This window comes from Homalodisca vitripennis, chromosome 1 (genome assembly GCF_021130785.1).
Source record: "Homalodisca vitripennis isolate AUS2020 chromosome 1, UT_GWSS_2.1, whole genome shotgun sequence".
NCBI lineage: Eukaryota > Metazoa > Arthropoda > Insecta > Hemiptera > Cicadellidae > Homalodisca > Homalodisca vitripennis.
Window position 1 is genome coordinate 149,308,432 of NC_060207.1, and position 19,823 is coordinate 149,328,254.

The following is a 19,823-nucleotide window of genomic DNA, read 5'->3' on the forward strand; positions in this document are numbered from 1 at the left end:
TATAATAGTGGCATGGGAGAAATTTCTGCTACATAAAGTACCAGGTATATCTTCCATACCAGATTTCGTCATGGACCACATTCTCTTCTTGATTGGAGAACCCTCACCATCTAGAGGTGATTCTAAGCTTTCACATCTTGTTCATCTATTTCTTTATATGTGTACACTTTCACACCCACAAATAAATATTATCATTCTGTATTCTAAATACCCTTGGCATGTGTATAGACTGCGGCAATCGCCTTACGGCACACAATCACAGAGGGACTAGTTGATCTCACTCAGTATAAAGCGCCAGTGAAGGTGTTAACTACATGTATTATAGCTAAGACAGTTATAGTACAGTAATTTAACACGTTGACTGCAGCAGGCACCTTATGGCACACAATCACAGAGCGACTAGTTGATCTCACTCAGTATAAAGCGCCAGTGAAGGTGTTAACTACATGTATTATAGCTAAGACAGTTATAGTACAGCAATTTAACACGTGCAGCAGTCGCCTTATGGCACACAATCACAGAGCGACTAGTTGATCTCACTCAGTATAAAGCGCCAGTGAAGGTGTTAACTACATGTATTATAGCTAAGACAGTTATAATACAGTAGTTTTAACACGTTGACTGCGGCAGTCGCCTTACGGCACACAATCACAGAGCGACTAGTTCATCTCACTCAGTATAGAGCGCCAGTGAAGGTGTTAACTACTGTATTATAGCTAAGACAGTTATAGTACAGTAATTTAACACGTTGACTGCAGCAGTCGCCTTACGGCACACAATCACAGAGCGACTAGTTGATCTCACTCAGTATAGAGCGCCAGTGAAGGTGTTAACTACATGTATTATAGCTAAGACAGTTATAATACAGTAGTTTAACACGTTGACTGCGGCAGTCGCCTTACGGCACACAATCACAGAGCGACTAGTTCATCTCACTCAGTATAGAGCGCCAGTGAAGGTGTTAACTACTGTATTATAGCTAAGACAGTTATAATACAGTAGTTTAATACAGTTTAACACATGACTGCGGCAGTCGCCTTACGGCACACAATCACAGAGCGACTAGTTGATCTCACTCAGTATAAAGCGCCAGTGAAGGTGTTAACTACATGTATTATAGCTAAGACAGTTATAGTACAGTAATTTAACACGTTGACTGCAGCAGTCGCCTTACGGCACACAATCACAGAGCGACTAGTTGATCTCACTCAGTATAAAGCGCCAGTGAAGGTGTTAACTACATGTATTATAGCTAAGACAGTAATAGTACAGCAATTTAACACGTGCAGCAGGCACCTTATGGCACACAATCACAGAGCGACTAGTTGATCTCACTCAGTATAGAGCACCAGTGAAGGTGTTAACTACATGTATTACAGGTATAGCTAAGACAGTTATAGTACAGTAATTTAACACGTGCAGCAGGCACCTTATGGCACACAATCACAGAGCGACTAGTTGATCTCACTCAGTATAGAGCGCCAGTGAAGGTGTTAACTACATGTATTATAGCTAAGACAGTTATAGTACAGTAATTTAACACGTGCAGCAGGCACCTTATGGCACACAATCACAGAGCGACTAGTTGATCTCACTCAGTATAGAGCACCAGTGAAGGTGTTAACTACATGTATTACAGCTAAGACAGTTATAGTACAGTAATTTAACACGTGCAGCAGGCACCTTATTGCACACAATCACAGAGCGACTAGTTGATCTCACTCAGTATAGAGCACCAGTGAAGGTGTTAACTACATGTATTATAGCTAAGACAGTAATAGTACAGCAATTTAACACGTGCAGCAGCAGGCACCTTATGGCACACAATCACAGAGCGACTAGTTGATCTCACTCAGTATAGAGCACCAGTGAAGGTGTTAACTACATGTATTACAGGTATAGCTAAGACAGTTATAGTACAGTAATTTAACACGTGCAGCAGGCACCTTATGGCACACAATCACAGAGCGACTAGTTGATCTCACTCAGTATAGAGCGCCAGTGAAGGTGTTAACTACATGTATTATAGCTAAGACAGTTATAGTACAGTAATTTAACACGTGCAGCAGGCACCTTATGGCACACAATCACAGAGCGACTAGTTGATCTCACTCAGTATAGAGCACCAGTGAAGGTGTTAACTACATGTATTACAGCTAAGACAGTTATAGTACATTAATTTAACACGTAGAGTGAAGCAGTCGCCTTACGGCACACAATAACAGTGCGACTAGTTAATCTCACTCAGTATAGAGCACCAGTGAAGGTGTTAACTACCGTATTATAGCTAAGACAGTTATAATACAGTAGTTTAACACGTTGACTGCAGCAGGCACCTTATGGCACACAATCACAGTGCGACTAGTTGATCTCACTCAGTATAGAGCGCCAGTGAAGGTGTTAACTACATGTATTATAGCTAAGACAGTTATAGTACAGTACTTTAACACGTTGATTGCGGCAGTCGCCTTACGGCACACAATCACAGTGCGACTAGTTGATCTCACTCAGTATAGAGCGCCAGTGAAGGTGTTAACTACATGTATTATAGCTAAGACAATTATAGTACAGTAATTAACACGTGCAGCAGGCACCTTATGGCACACAATCACAGAGCGACTAGTTGATCTCACTCAGTATAGAGCACCAGTGAAGGTGTTAACTACATGTATTATAGCTAAGACAGTTATAATACAGTAGTTTAACACGTTGAGTGCGGCAGTCGCCTTACGGCACACAATCACAGAGTGACTAGTTGATCTCACTCAGTATAGAGCGCCAGTGAAGGTGTTAACTACTGTATTATAGCTAAGACAGTTATAGTACAGTAGTTTAACACGTTGAGTGCGGCAGTCGCCTTACGGCACACAATCACAGTGCGACTAGTTGATCTCACTCAGTATAGAGCGCCAGTGAAGGTGTTAACTACATGTATTATAGCTAAGACAGTTATAATACAGTAGTTTAACACGTTGACTGCGGCAGTCGCCTTACGGCACACAATCACAGTGCGACTAGTTGATCTCACTCACTATAGAGCGCCAGTGAAGGTGTTAACTACATGTATTATAGCTAAGACAGTTATAGTACAGTAGTTTAACACATTGAGAGCGGCAATCGCCTTACGGCACACAATCATAGTGCGACTAGTTGATCTCACTCAGTATAGAGCGCCAGTGAAGGTGTTAACTACATGTATTATAGCTAAGACAGTTATAGTACAGTAGTTTAACACGTTGAGTGCGGCAGTCGCCTTACGGCACACAATCACAGAGCGACTAGTTGATCTCACTCAGTATAGAGCGCCAGTGAAGGTGTTAACTACTGTATTATAGCTGAGACAGTTATAGTACAGTAGTTTAACACGTTGAGTGCGGCAGTCGCCTTACGGCACATAATCATAGTGCGACTAGTTGATCTCACTAAGTATAGAGTGCCAGTGAAGGTGTTAACTACATGTATTATAGCTAAGACAGTTATAGTACAGTAGTTTAACACGTTGAGTGCGGCAGTCGCCTTACAGCACACAATCACAGTGCGACTAGTTGATCTCACTCAGTATAGAGCGCCAGTGAAGGTGTTAACTACATGTATTATAGCTAAGACAGTTATAGTACAGTAGTTTAACACGTTGAGTGCGGCAGACGCCTTACGGCACACAATCACAGTGCGACTAGTTGATCTCACTCAGTATAGAGCGCCAGTGAAGGTGTTAACTACTGTATTATAGCTAAGACAGTTATAGTACAGTAATTTAACACGTTGAGTGCGGCAGTCGCCTTACGGCACACAATCACAGTGCGACTAGTTGATCTCACTCAGTATAGAGCGCCAGTGAAGGTGTTAACTACATGTATTATAGCTAAGACAGTTATAGTACAGTAGTTTAACACGTTGAGTGCGGCAGACGCCTTACGGCACACAATCACAGTGCGACTAGTTGATCTCACTCAGTATAGAGCGCCAGTGAAGGTGTTAACTACATGTATTATAGCTAAGACAGTTATAGTACAGTAGTTTAACACGTTGAGTGCGGCAGACGCCTTACGGCACACAATCACAGTGCGACTAGTTGATCTCACTCAGTATAGAGCGCCAGTGAAGGTGTTAACTACATGTATTATAGCTAAGACAGTTATAGTACAGTAGTTTAACACGTTGAGTGCGGCAGACGCCTTACGGCACACAATCACAGAGCGACTAGTTGATCTCACTCAGTATAGAGCACCAGTGAAGGTGTTAACTACTGTATTATAGCTAAGACAGTTATAATACAGTAGTTTAACACGTTGACTGCGGCAGTCGCCTTACGGCACACAATCACAGTGCGACTAGTTGATCTCACTCAGTATAGAGCGCCAGTGAAGGTGTTAACTACATGTATTATAGCTAAGACAGTTATAGTACAGTAGTTTAACACGTTGACTGCGGCAGTCGCCTTACGGCACACAATCACAGAGCGACTAGTTGATCTCACTCAGTATAGAGCACCAGTGAAGGTGTTAACTACTGTATTATAGCTAAGACAGTTATAGTACAGTAGTTTAACACGTTGACTGCGGCAGTCGCCTTACGGCACACAATCAGAGTGCGACTAGTTGATCTCACTCAGTATAGAGCGCCAGTGAAGGTGTTATCTACATGTATTATAGCTAAGACAGTTATAGTACAGTAATTTAACACGTTGATTGCGGCAGTCAACTTACGGCACATAATCACACTGCAAATAGTTGATATAATTCAGTATAGAGCACAAGTGAAGGTGTTAACTACATGAATTATAAAAGAATGTTATTGTACAATAGTTTAACACGTTGACTGCAGCAGTCGCCTTACGGCACACAATTACAGTGCAAATAGTTGATCACACTCAGTATAAAGCTGTAGTAAAGGTGTTAACTACATGAATAATAAAAGAAAGTTATTGTACAGTAGTGTAACACATTAACTGCGGCAGTCGCTTTACAGCTCACAATCACAGTGCGAATAGTTGATCTCACTCAGTATAGTGCCGCAGTAAAAGTGTTAATCACAAAATGCAAAAATATTTTAATCTATTGGGAGTATTTAAGAGAAGTAATAAGAAATGGACCCATAAGTATTAAACTAGTTGCAATTTACGATAAAGATATTTTTAAAACTACAAAATACCTCCTGTGAAAAGTGCAAGTACAAGTTTAATACTTTAACGAAAAATCACATTCAAAAACATCATTGAATGGAAAAGTAAACAAAGACAGAGGGAAATAAAGTGCAAAACACTAAAAAAAATTACCTATGAAATGTAGGCAAGCAGGAATAGAACTAAATCAAATTGAAAAATTTCAAGCAAGAAGAGGTTAAAAAGAGATTTGTACATATTATTATGACATTAATATCACATGAAGATTAGTTATATACATTTTTTTAAACATCAAGTAAAAGAAAGTAACTTTTTTTTTTACTTTTAAAACGCAAAATAGGTGAATTAAATACAACATTTTAAGAATTATACTGAAAAATTATTTATTTATAAAAATAATTACAATATATTGCTGTAAATAATTTTAACATTTTGTTATATAACAACCATGTTGTTTATTAATACCTCCTTAAGTTATTTTTAAATAGCTTTAATGAACATAAACATAATAATTAAAATAATATTTGAATAAAGTACAACAACCAACTGACATCACAGTTAATAGCCTAATAAATAATAAATTAGGATATCACAATGTTTAGGCAGTTTATTTTGTGTAGTTGAAAAACAAAGGATGCGAGTTCTCGTCCTTAGAGCGATGCTCTCGGAAACCTGAACAGAAATAACCTAAAGTCAGTTCATTTGTTTTAGTTTATATAGGCAGTGGAGAGGGTAAAAATATTTTTCTATTATAATGAAACGGTACAATATATGCTATTCTTTTATTTAGTTTAATATATTCAGGTTAAAATTATAAATATCAGTCACAATTAACCTTGTTGATACTACCAAATTTTATATTACATTTTTAGTGCAAAGCTCTATGACACCAAAATAAAAAAAATCTTAATTATTGAGGTTAGCATTTTATTGCATACTTTTATAAAGTACAAATTAATTATGAAAATAATTATTTTTATGTCTTTAGATTAAAAAATAATTAAAAAATTATCAGACTTGTGTTGTCATTTAATGTTACACTATGTCTTTCTGTTTCTTTGACATCATAAAAGTAATTAAAACATGTATAGTAAACAAGTGATTAAACTTTTATAATGACTTTTTTATAACCTTAAAATACATACTGAACACAGTACATACTAATATTATAAAAAGTAATTAACTGCTACAAATAAAAATAAATGCTGCATGTTCACAGACAAGAAAAAAGATTACCTCATAACAGCATAATAATAATTATGTTTGCATAGAGAATGTGTGTTTCAATAGCGAATTAAAACAAGAAACCGCATGAACAGAGAAAAATATGAGCAAGCTATGAAATTCGCTATTTCTGAAAGAGTTGAAATATTTTCAAAAAAAACGTAAGTGCCAATTTATAAGAAAACAATTAAAAATAACACAATGGAATTAGTTTATTGAGGCAAAGAAGCTAACAAACTGTGCTTATGATAAGTTCAAGATAACTCTATTACATTTATGCATATTTAAGTTCATTAAGTCTAGAAATATATAAAACAGTTTATTATTGAAATTCAGAGAATTTGGTATATTACAAATATATTGAAAGATTATATATATATTTTCTGAACTGACACGCAAGAGTATGATGCAAATTAAATTAACATGCACCTACAACTACATCTGATTTAATATTGGGTAGACTCATAGTAGTTACGAGTTTTTCTCCAGGATTATGTATAAAATGGCACTGTGGTCAACTTTTGTAACTAAGAGTGAAATGTTTGTACCACTGTAGCCTGATTATTAAATTTTTGATTAAAATGCATGTTAACTATAATGCCTCACATATATTTGTTACAAACTTATTAAAAGACCCAACAACTTTTATGGAAATAAATATTTTTTAATATTATGCTAAGAGCATTTTTTAAATAACGGCTCAAAATACAACAAATACCACTGTTATTTTGCCAAGGATTCATTTTTATAATATAATTATCAATGTTTTCATCATCACTATGGATATCATTTGCAAATTAATTACAAATCATCAGAAATATTAGCAATGTATAATAAATATGTAGCACTAATTATCACCCTATTCATCGTCACAATGGACAGAGGGTAAAAACTGGCAAAAACCTTAAAATTCAAACTATCCTGATAGTGATTTTGTGTATTGTTTCGTATTAAAAGTATATCATGGCACCAAAATACAAGATATAAATTTACCTGTAGCTGTACATCTCTGTTAGATTACAGTGAGAAGAATAATATTTTACTTCACTCTTTAAAAAAAATCAATATAAGTGTAACTGTCCTAGTTTATTGTATTTATAACATACATTGGCCGTTATGGAATGGCACTTTTACCAGTAATATTGACTGTTAAACAATTGTTTGGATATAATATGAAGCCTATTTTAGTGGTTTTTAACTCATTTCCACTGCAATACAAGTATACTCAGTCCAATCTTGGAGCCTGAAATCTGAAGTACGAGTTATTAGGGTTTTAAATAATGTGTTATTTCAATAAGTCTTTTTCAAAGCAGTATTAAAATGTAATAATACAATATGTTTATATCATATTAATTCATTAAAAAAAAAACAAATTCGCAACTGACTTGTTATTTTTATCAGCCAACATCGTGACGGGTGTGGCACCAGCTGTCTGCAGTTTGTGATCTTGACTATGCAGTTTACACATGCAATCCGGGCTATTGTTGTTTGTGTAATCTGTGTTTGTGTTATTGTAAAGCAATGGGCATGTCCAAGACGCCAATTTAGAATATGCTATGTTCAAATTGATAACAGTCAGTTAACAAAAAATGTAATGTATTATAATTTGTATAAATACATATGATTGATTCACACCTTATTATAAATAATCTACAAAGTAAAGGATTAACTTGTAAGACTACAAATTTTGATTCTGAAAAAAACTCTTTTTAGGTCGCTACTTTTGAGAATGGTATAATTCTAAATATTTTTGTGTAGGGAATAATATAATTACATGCATATTTAAGGAAAATGTGCTTTAGCCATAATTTCATTTTTTTTCTTCAGTACAAGCTTTTACTTTTAAATTTTATTTTGTAACTTTTTTAATTAAAAATATACTTTATAAAACAATTAAAAAGCTACAATTATTAAATTAAATATATATTTTTATTACTAAAAAGATACAATAAGTAGGACGTTACACTTAAGTTTATTTTATTTTATTAAAGAGTAAAGTAAAATATAATTCTTCTTGTAGTAATCTAAAAGAGATTTACAGCCACAGATAAATGTATATCTTGTATTTTGGTGCCATGACATACTCTAACCATGAAACAATACATGAAATCACTTTTAGTATAGTTTGAATTTTGTGGTTTTTGCCCACTGTGCATTGTGACAAGAGGCTTTAGATGAATAGGTTGATAATTTACTGTTACATAATTTCAACAACAAAATTATAAACAACAATTTAGTTTTTGTATTAAAAAGTTTAATACAAAAACTTTAAAAATAAGCCAGGAAATGTTTTCCAGTAAAAGCCTTTGTTTTGCCACTAAATCCACAAGGTTGAAGAGCACTGCAACCAATGGGCTAATATATGCTTTATAAAATTAAAAGCACCACTTTAAAACCTTTAAAAAATTATGTTGACAGCAAAAGTAATAAATGTAAAAATTATAACCATAGAAAACCGTATATCCAGGGGAAATGTGGTATATCATGTTCCAGCACCAAAAACCTTTGACCCAACAGGGCCCATACTGTTCACAGGGAGCACTTTAATATGACTGTGTAACCTGGCCGGCCAGGCTTGGAAAAACATGCGTAGATAGACCTTTTACCTAGTTTATTAGAATTAGGTATAGGGCCATGTTTCATTCCTCTGCTTCCCGTTATGGCTTCAACATGACAAAAGATATATTTTTTAGTGCTGTATGCCCAGGAGTCACACCAGGGTCTTGATGGGGATGTCTCGCAAAAATGTATACAATGCACTGCAGCAGTGGAAACGGTGTGATAAATATTGATTCATAAAACATATCTCGGAGTTGCAATGTTCATGCATATGAACTGTTAAGAAGTGTTGATCACTGTTTGTCAAGTTTTTCATCACTGAGAAAAGTTCCCTCAAAGAAAAAAGGTAGCATTAGTCAGAAAGATTTTTAGTCTGTTAGAATTGAAGTATCTGTAAAAACACACTTCCTACAATAATGTAACAACGATTAAAAAGTAAAAAGTCAATGAGCCTTAATCATTACATAAGTTTTATTTAATCTAAAACCAATAACTGTTAATTTCATGTCAGTTCTTATTTTACCTCTACAAAAATCTATCTTAAGTTGTGAAGTTTCCAAATTTTCTTAACATGAAAAATTGTGATTCATTTTTGTTTTAACATGTTACCTGTTTTATGTTATTTACTGTTTTACAAAGTAATGATAAATTGCTAAATGTATGTGCTAAGAATGTTATACTGTCTGTTGGTTATTTTTTGTTTTATGATTTTATAATAGTTGTTGTAATGTTTGGTTAATTTTAGAACTAATATTTCTGTATGTTTTATTGTAATTTTCTTACTAACACACCATAACTGACACGTTTTTTATCCCAAATTTTTTAATAATTGAAATTATTAATTTACATACAAAACTGTTGCCTCATTTCACTTGTTTTATTTGTTTCATCTAAAATACATTTTATTCGTTTTGAGCCGGTTCAATACCTATATCTCCCCGGCTCATGTGTGTTTTATATAGTGTGTGTGTGGTTTATTGGCTGCAGAGGCGACTGACCATTTGAAGGCGTTTGGCCTTTCCGGTTCAGAGTGGCGTAAAGACTCTTGAGCCGTACTGTACAAGTTAGGAGTAGCTCCTGTTTAAAAATTAGTTTATTTAAGTGTTTTGTTTATTTGCTGAGCTGATTTACTTCTAACATGTGCGGCTAAGTTTACGGCCCCTCACTGATGAGTAAGTTTTGCCTTCTTTTAAATTTTAGTGATTATTTTCGTTTTTCAAACTGTAAAGGTTAAGAGCACATGGTTTTCCAAATTGTAGTTTTGCTTTTATTAGATTTCAGTACTTCTGGCTGTTAACTAAATTTTAAATTGGCTTTCAAATTAATTCTCTTACACTTTTATTAGTTTTCACCCTTTCTATTCAGCTTAAATTAATTTTCTGTCTCTCAGTGAGGACCAGTCCTAGGCTTATGTTACAGTTCTTTTTTATTCTGCAGCCAATATTGTTTGTAATGTGTCACTTGTTATGTAGTTTTTGTAAACAAACCCAGAGAGACTGCTGAAGGTTCATTTTGCTAAATTTAAGCCTTTCTGAGAGATGTAACGTTCTTCGGGTCTTTTAGCCCATAACTCCCCCTTATAGCCTACTTGGTTAATTTAAGGCCTTCTGCCATCAAATTTTAAATTTAGATTCCTGTTATTAGGCTGCTACTTTTGGCCATCAGTTTTTTTCCTAATCATTAAATTTTTTTTTACCAAGAGTAAAACGCTTAATTTTGTTCTGTGACAGAGGGGATTTTCATACTAACTTTCTTTGGGGTTGTTGTTTTGAGTTGGGAATTTTATTTTAAGTGCAGGATGCCCTTCCCCTGCTTTTCACCAATTTTGAGCCTATTCTGTCAATAAATGCCTGTTTTAAAAATGTTTTAACCAAATTGTTACGTATGGTAGGCTACTGCGTATACCTCGAATAAATTTCTTTATAACTTATTGTTTTAGTCTTTTAAATGGAATATCTTGTTTATTTATTGTTTTCTAATGTTACCAGCTTCTATATTAAGGTTTATTTTGATTTTTATCAGTAATTGATTGGTCTGTGATATTTTGAAATTTTGGTAATTTACTTAACTTAAAATTCTTGATAGATAATTTTTGGCAACTTTACTTTTATTAAAATCTATATTGTTTGGCAACTATTTATTAATAATTATTAACTTTAAAAGGGTACTAGGCTGAAACCTGGTTTCAGGGTCCAAGGGATGAGCTGTTTATCTCCTGTCATCTCTCCATCATGCGTGGTCGCAGAGAACCTTCACTTTGCGCTCTGCTGAGGGACGGCCACCATGATGGACATTTCTCCTAGTCAAAATCTGTGATACCCTGCATTCTTTATTTATTTGTTATTGTTATTGTTGCCATTTATATAGTTTATATTTTGTTATTTAATTTTAAGTTAGTTTTAGATATTATTTAGTTATTTCTTGGATTTCATTAGGAGCCCGCCCTTAGCCGAAGGATACCGGGTGGAATTGGCATTTCTTGTTTCAAATTATGGCGTGTCTAATTTTTTGTATGCAGGTGCACCTGACAAGAATTGTTCGAGGTATATACTACTGCAGGCACTTTTTATTTTTTTATTTATAATATATTTATTTATACTTAATTATATTGACTGGATAGGCCTGTGTTTTCGTAGTAAATGAACCTGAGTATACTGACCACGGTGTTTTTTTTTTTTACCTAGTTTAATTTTGATCCTGCATCCCGTTCGCCACCATGGGCGCGCGTTTCCCTGTTGGTTTGCTGTGGGTGTGCGAGCGGCGATGTAAGGTTTCAGTTTGCTTCTGGTTATATGTGGCAGAACTAAATCACTAATCTCGTTTACTTTCATTTATTTATTGCAATCCATTTATTGCATAACTGAAATTTTCATCTATTTTATACTTTTTGTTTTTTACTATTATAGTACATGTAAGCTATTAATTTTCTCTACGAAAATTTTTATAAAGTATTATATTTTTTTAATAATATTACATTTGAACAAAAATTGGTAATTGTATATAAGTATAAATAAATTTAAAATTTCATGTCAAAATTAAATCAAGTTTATTTACACACACAAACCATAAATATAATAAATGATAATATAATATATTTTTGTCTGTGAATACATTTTCATATATTTATAATTTGCTTTTAATTTTATCATTGCGATAATTTTAAATTAATACTTTTAACTTTATGTTATGGAAACACTGATATTAATATAAAATAACGAGCCGAACTTGCCATGGCACGAGGTTAATTAAGGTATTATGCCTATTGTGTAAAATCAGAGTACTGTATATATGTGTGTGTGTGTGTGTGTGTGTGTGTGTGTGTGTGTGTGTGTGTTTTTAAGTCAGTCAGTGTCACGGCCATGGACCAGAGCAGGCATGTTGCGGCACTGTTGATTGTGGATTCAGGATAATAGGTGCACATAGTCCTCGCCACCTTGTCTTCACCACCTCCTCCTCAGCTCTCTTTTTCTATCTCCCTATCCTAGACATTTTAAAGCCGCTCATATCAATTGCTCAGTCTCTGAGGGGGCATGTCAATGAGTTTAGAGAAATTGTAAGAAAATGTTTGAAATAGATCTAAGAACAATCACAAAATCATGTTTTTAAGTTCAGATGAAATTAACTATGGTTTGATATACCATATTCAGTAATAAGGAAGTCACACTGACATTTATTACATAGACAAATGAAACATATTTGGATAATAAAGATTAAGTAACACAATCTTCTACTCGATCCAAAATAATCTTAGGAGTTCACCTTCACTCAGCAAACAATAAAATATTATCAGTAAATGTCAAGAAATTAACCACTGGTTGTCAATTCCAAAGCAAAAATTTCAGAGCATCATCATTAAACATCCACGATCGGACAAAATAAACTCAATAACAATTGATAACTCTACTTTACGCCAACAAAACCTGCACCCTCTTGTCTGTCACCTCAAACACCACAGAATTCCTCTCATAGATGCTCACCACATACACTCAAAACCTATGCTGCACCTAACTCAACTAAAACATTTAAAGATTATTTGATTGCCATTTAGTTGGAAGGTAAATCCAAGATTCATCTCTTAACAGATGGAAGATACTGTCAGTTCCCTTGTTTCACCAGAGATAATAAATAAATACATAGTCTTTATTTGTTAGTAGATTTCAGTTTACATAACAAATAATCTCATAGTCACAGACAATACATAAACTCTGTTTGTGGTCATTGCACTTTTTCCCAAACCACTATCATACAGCAGTTCAATACCACACTAGGGCAGCTGATCATCACACTTGTAATGTGACCTGGAAGTCTCTGTAGGCTTGAGTGCCACCGTAACGCTTGCTGAGATTCAATCTTAAGCCACCATACCATATTCCCATACAACATGACAGTCAGCCTCACATGCATACCACAGTAACATGGTAGCAGATGTTCCTTTAGCATTGTTAAGATCACAGGAATCAAAAAATGGATGAGAAATAAATTGTTAAGGTGTCAATGAAAACTAATAAATAAAAGTAACAGTACCACAGCAAAAATATCAAACAAATAATGCATACTTTTCAGACATGTCTCATATTCTCTTCATACAACACAATTAATGTTTAAATTGGTAACTGAATGTTAAATACTAATTTTTCATTAGACCTTATTTGTAGCCTTTTATCATATTTATAAACAGGAGTAAAAGAATAATGCATACATTCAATATGATTTGGCAATAGTAACTAATTTTATCTCTTAAAAAACTCATTCGATCATATAAGAGCAGTGGAATGAGCATGGACCCATACTCACATATGTGTAATTACGCACAACATTTTAGTACAGCTTACACTAGCACTATACATTGTACAGTTTTTTAATTAGCAATATTGTTAATTTTATTTTTTCATCTAAAAAAATGTTTTTAAAGCAGAGGGAATTTATTTTTTTTAATTAAGAGTTTGTTTGAAATGTTCATAATTAATTAGCATAACACACAATAAAATAATAACTCTCAAATGTAACTAAGCATGTTTTTAACAAAACCCCAAAGTTTTTAACAATTTAAAATCAAAATTAAGTAATCACATAACTTGAAGTAAAATTCAACACTTTAGCACAAATTAATTGGATTTTATGTGTTTTTAAATTTTAATCATATGCATATTTTTCCAAACTTGGCAATAACAGAGATGGATAGTCAGATCTGACTTACATGGCAGTTAGTGTTAAACTACAAAAAATTTGGGTGTCAAAGGACCCACTTTCTACTTAAAATGGAGATCCAAAGATGTAGGATGCAAAGTAAAATAAACTACCACAAGAACAATCACAACTTTTGATTCATCAAGTGCAAAACACTCTAAAACAATCCACAAGACAAGATATAAAACATCAAGTTCATATACACCAATCACTAACCTTTTTGATGGGTTTGATACAAGCTCTATAATCCTATCTGCCTCTCGCCAGCCTGTCTCTATAGCTCCATGTACTGTTGAGTAATAGTGATCATGTGTGGCTTCTCCTCCAAACAGCACCACCTACACACCATATACATACATACATACATAGAATGTGACAAAATAGTTACATGGTACAACTTTATAGTAATATTACAACTCTGATTTATAACTATGAGGCATCAAATACAAATTAAATGTGTTTTTCAATAGTATATGTAGTTAAGTGACAGAAAATACATGCACTTCATACAAACTAATGTTCTAATATTGTTACTGTTGCAGGATCTAAGCTTTGTTTTGAAATAAAAGATACGTCTAATGTATTTTTTGAAACATTAATTGTGTTACCTAATCAGAAAAAATAAATAAATCATAAATCATTTGATCAGATTAACAGATTTATATTAACTAAGTCAATGTAGCATATAACAATTTAAAAGTACAGTAGAATGCTGATTATCCTAAACAATTAGTGTACGAAATTGTTCAGATAATAGATTTTTTTCGATAATCACACACTTCTGAAAAATAGCCTAGATTTTTGTTGAGGGTAGAGAGACGGGTGGGACGCAAATATATACACCATGTGACAGGTCAAATTACGACATTTGAATATTCGCGGGGAATTGGCAGACTGTGACGTCAGTGAATCGGCAGACTGTGACGTCAGTGAATCACATGTTGTCGGAATTGAGATTTATTTAATTAATAACGGAGAAATATATTAAACTTTATACGGGAACAAATTTAATTAATTAAAATGAGTTATACATAACCAAAATTTTTGTTTTACAAAAGTACTAAATAAAATTATGCAGAAAAGCCAATTGTGGGATAAAATGACTTGCGTATTGATGACGTCAGAAAGCACATGTTGCTAAAAATTTTAATAAAAAAGCTTTAGAAAAATAATAAAAGAAAATAGAAAGACTTAAATTGATCAATTATAGTGAACGTGATAAATTTCGACAATTATAAGAAAAGAATCAAATTATATTCAATCGTGAAGACGCTGATTTGAACGGGAGAGGGGATGAACATTGTGTGAACCGGTATGCGTAGTTTTATACGGAGAATCCTTCTTCTCTGTCTGGACTTGAAGCAGTAAGGACGTCTACTCGTATAGATGAAATTTGAAACTGTACAATAGTGCATTGAAGTTGTAATTAGGGATGGGATGTTGTGTTAGTGAACAAAAATCAAAGCAAAGTGAGTAGAATTAGACAGTATAATATAAAATAAATTGACGTCAAAGTCATTTGCTTTGTCTTTCATTGAGTATCCCATCTACAAAGAAATGTGGTAAGTAAGATAATAAGCTTTAAATTAAAGAATATTACTTTCAAAACTTATTTGATTCAAAGTGATTGATAAGAACAGTGAATATTTTGTGAACTTTATTATGATATAAACAATCATATTGATCAGAACTTTCAATAGAGTAATATTAAGTTTGAACCATTATTCAACCTACTTAAAAAACTTGAGATAATATAGACCCAGTGCTAGTGATATATATAACGTGTAGCCTACTTTCATTATTACAAACTACACTTTCAACAACACCACAGACATTGAAGTTTGATCGTTATTTAAATATCAACTTGGAATAATATGAGTTAGCCAACACGAAGCAAGTCGCATAACCAATGAGGGGCAGCACACTTTGAATACCGATTGTGAGAAAATTGGGACAACAAACGGGGACCTGGAACGTAGCAGAATCGCACAGCCAACGTGGGGACCGTAGCAAAATGGCGCCCAACGTGGGGCCCGTAGCAACCATTGGACTATAAATACATATAAAGTAGGGCTTGCACGTGCAGTACATAACTTTTTTGCTTTAGTGAATAATACATAATAAAAACAAATTTAACTAAAATAAAATAGTTGAACTTGTTTGTTTGCGATCTTACTATTTGCCGCCAAATCTAGTTGGGCTTTTAAAGATAGCAGCTAGGCTTGATCCACTTGCACCTTCTTTTTAATTGTTCTATAACTAAAATATTGTCAGAAAGACTAAGCAGAACATGTTTGTTTTACCGGCATTGTTAGATGTCACACAGCACAACAAACAACAGCACGGACAGTTAAAACACTGACATCAGTGATGCAATGTAAGGTTAGATGTACAGGTGGACACAGGAGAGCTGCGCCACTCGCTTCTACAGGCTACCTGTGTTTTTAATTTACCATCTGATCATTCGTTGAATATCATTGCAGGAATTTTGAATTTATACTATCATCTGAAGCACATTCGGCTAACTGATGTTTCACATGACCGGCTTTCCTACAATCAGAGCTCCATTGTATAAAAAGGAAACAATCATTATCTATTAAAATTATAGATATAATATTACGCAAACACAATATATTATATCATGTTTAAATGCCCATCACCAATTCATTATGACCTCTTCCGTTCTTACAAAAACCCATTATAATTACATTTAAAATTTAGTTTACTTATTAATAAATTATCATTATGTAATGTTTTTACAATAAAGTATCTCTCTATATCATTTCTATCATTGGAGTGCAAGAACAATGACGTTTTAGAGGCTAATTTTTGGTCCAGACGGCTTGTAAAAAAGCATAATTATAGAAATCTACCTAATTGACACTGCTGAATAATAGTATTGTTTATTTTTCTCAAAAATAAAAGAATTTATAGAACAATAAAGCACTGCATATGTTACTTTATAACATGTATATACAACCAAATCCAAATTGTAAACCAATAAAAGAGCCATACCGGTCGGCCATTCAGCAGACAAAGTGGTGAGGCAAGATCAGCTGCAGTAACATTTGTTGAGTCACTGGTCACTGAGCGGAAACTATAAGAACCTCGAAAGTGAGGGTTGCTGTGCCACTGAGATCTAATCAACAGAGAGAATAATATAACACTTCTTTGTAATTTCACTATAAATTCTTATTTTAGTTAAAAAATAAAATTACAAATTCTTTTCAAATATTACAGCATAGCCTTTAAAAATTATTTACAATTTTTGTTTTAATGATTGAAAAGTGTTCTGTTCCCATCCAGACCACAGTGGATCAAAGGTAAAGTCCATGAAATTCATTGATTGTTTTTAGAGTTTGGGACTACGTGGGTGAATCAAGTAATCGCCTAGTCTAATGCAAGCACAGCACTTTCATACTGTACAAGGAATGGGCAGAAATAAAATAAATTGATAAGTAGAGACAACCACATACCCACTATAAGAGAGAGACAGCCAAGCTTTCATGAATTACAAAAATATTCACTACATGTAACTTTGTGACATGTGAGATCCTCAACTTGGTTATGACCCGAGATGCAATTCAGAGATAGCCAATACATGTGATTTGTTGAGGTCTATGTAACTTCACTCAAGTATGCAAAGAATAAAATAACAATTAATATTTTTCTGGTAATGTTTTTTTTTGTAGGCTATAGTAAAAATGTTAACTATGAGATTACAATAATAAAACTCACTATTATTTTTTTCATACAAAAAATAAAAACTATATTTTTGCATGGTAATATGTTGATAGTTCAAAATATCCAATAATAAATAATTACAAGCTTATACACGTAATTCTGATCATAGGTGAATTATGTTGTAATTTTTACATTGTTTATTATTTTATTATTGTAATTCACTAAACTTGAAACACTTTTAAAGGTAAAGTAACAGATACAGTAGAATCCTCAGTGCGTTCATTACATCACTGGCATTTGTATTATATTTATTTACATTTCATGAAAAATAAATACCTTAATTAACTAGTTTAACAGAATAACTATATTTTCCTTTCCTATTATTATAAGAAATGTAAAAAACTGCCTCATAGTAAAAAAATAACCCAAATAAATAACAGGTGATACAAAAAAAAGAACAATAATCAGGTGATACTCTTCAAAAATGAAAAATTAGATCAGCTAATGTAGAAGATAGAAGACATTCTATCAATATCTAAAAGAAATACGATGAACAAGATTTAACAGTACACATAGACAGCACACAACTAACCAAACAATAACCAACTGGTTTTCACAATAGCCAACATCACAAAACCAGCGCATGTGTTAATATGGGTTAATGGATTAATAAAAATATGAATCAGGTACAAGATTAAAAACCTAATTCTATTCCAAATCTAATTCCAAGGACTTTTATTGTTTGGTTTGTTGAGACACAAATATTTATGTATAAACATAAATAGCCTTACACTAAGGCAGGAAAACTGGGTGTAGAGAATCTAATCCAGTGTACCTGACCACACAATCTGGAGCAGGAATGTTGTAACGGCTGCCAAGGAATCTGAGCAGCAGCTCATGACAACCTTCCTGTACTTGCAGGTCAGAACACTGTTCCATGTGGCGAGCTGCCTGACCTACGATCCACCCACACAGCACCTGAGGCTGACCGTCTACGCTGTAGAACCCAAACACCTCAGTTAGCCAGTTGGGCACAGCCTGCAACAGTTCTACAACTGAACCTCCTTAGCTGCTACCCATTTAAGCAAAATATAAACAATAATGGGTTCCAAATAGAAACATAATGGATATAAACAGGAAAAGGATTAGAATACAAGAAGAAATTTAAAAGGAGTATGCACAAGTACCAAACAATCCCTTTAAATTAACCCAAATTTTACATGTGTAATTTGTATAAAGGTATGTCTCACAGAGCCTTGTTGCACCTAGAGAAAGTCATGTGACTGGTTCCAAGAACCCAGTTTGTGATTACCCTTATGTCTTGATGATAAAATGCATTGGAGTGTTAACTGAACGTCAGACAACAGATATTCATATCTGCTCTATTCATAATTCTCAGCTGGTTATTAATCAGAACACCATTCTTCTGCTGTACGCTGGTGCATTTAATGGATTTTTCCGTGTACAAAGGATGGATGATATTGTAATTCTTGATATCTGCACACAAACTCTGTTCCTATGTCGAATTACATGCTATATGTTACATCTGAACATTGTTTACAGCGACAGTACGATGACTTTTGTTGAGATTTCAATTTTATGTATTTTGTTATGATTGTTTTTTTCCGTTTTCTGTGATTTGGAAAATTTCTTGTTTTTTTCTATAAACATATTTATTTATAAAAATTATCTTTTAAGTCTTTAAAAATTCTGTTTCCATTTTTTACTTCCTACAATAACTTCAGGAATCCCAGTTCAAATAGAACTTTCAGTTAATTTACATTAGCTTTTCAAAAGCTAATTAGGCACTAGGGGGAATAATACAAATTTATATCCAGCGCTCTAAGGATTAAACAAAAAAAGTTGATTGTATATATTTAAAAAATTGTGCACACATGTGTGTATTAGATACGTAAGTGCAACATTATGTAACAGTTTACAAAAAACAGCTATATCACACAAAAATAATCCTTGAGAAAAATCAGTGTTTCAAAATTTAATTATTAAAAAGTTCAAGCAAAAAAATTAAATTGACACTTTGTTTTTT

General features: G+C 33.4%; 1 protein-coding gene across 2 annotated transcripts in view; it reads right to left on the reverse strand.

Annotated features, from left to right (window-relative positions):
- The window catches only part of LOC124373752 (peroxisomal N(1)-acetyl-spermine/spermidine oxidase-like), an 87,712-nt gene that overhangs the window by 44,416 nt on the left and 23,473 nt on the right, over positions 1–19,823 (reverse strand). For both annotated transcript variants that reach the window (XM_046832098.1, XM_046832103.1), the window contains 3 exons: positions 18,612–18,814; positions 17,108–17,231; positions 14,309–14,430 (listed from right to left, as the gene is read on the reverse strand). In XM_046832098.1, the coding sequence (XP_046688054.1) occupies positions 14,309–14,430; positions 17,108–17,231; positions 18,612–18,814 (449 nt within the window). The remainder of the gene's footprint in view (positions 1–14,308; positions 14,431–17,107; positions 17,232–18,611; positions 18,815–19,823) is intronic.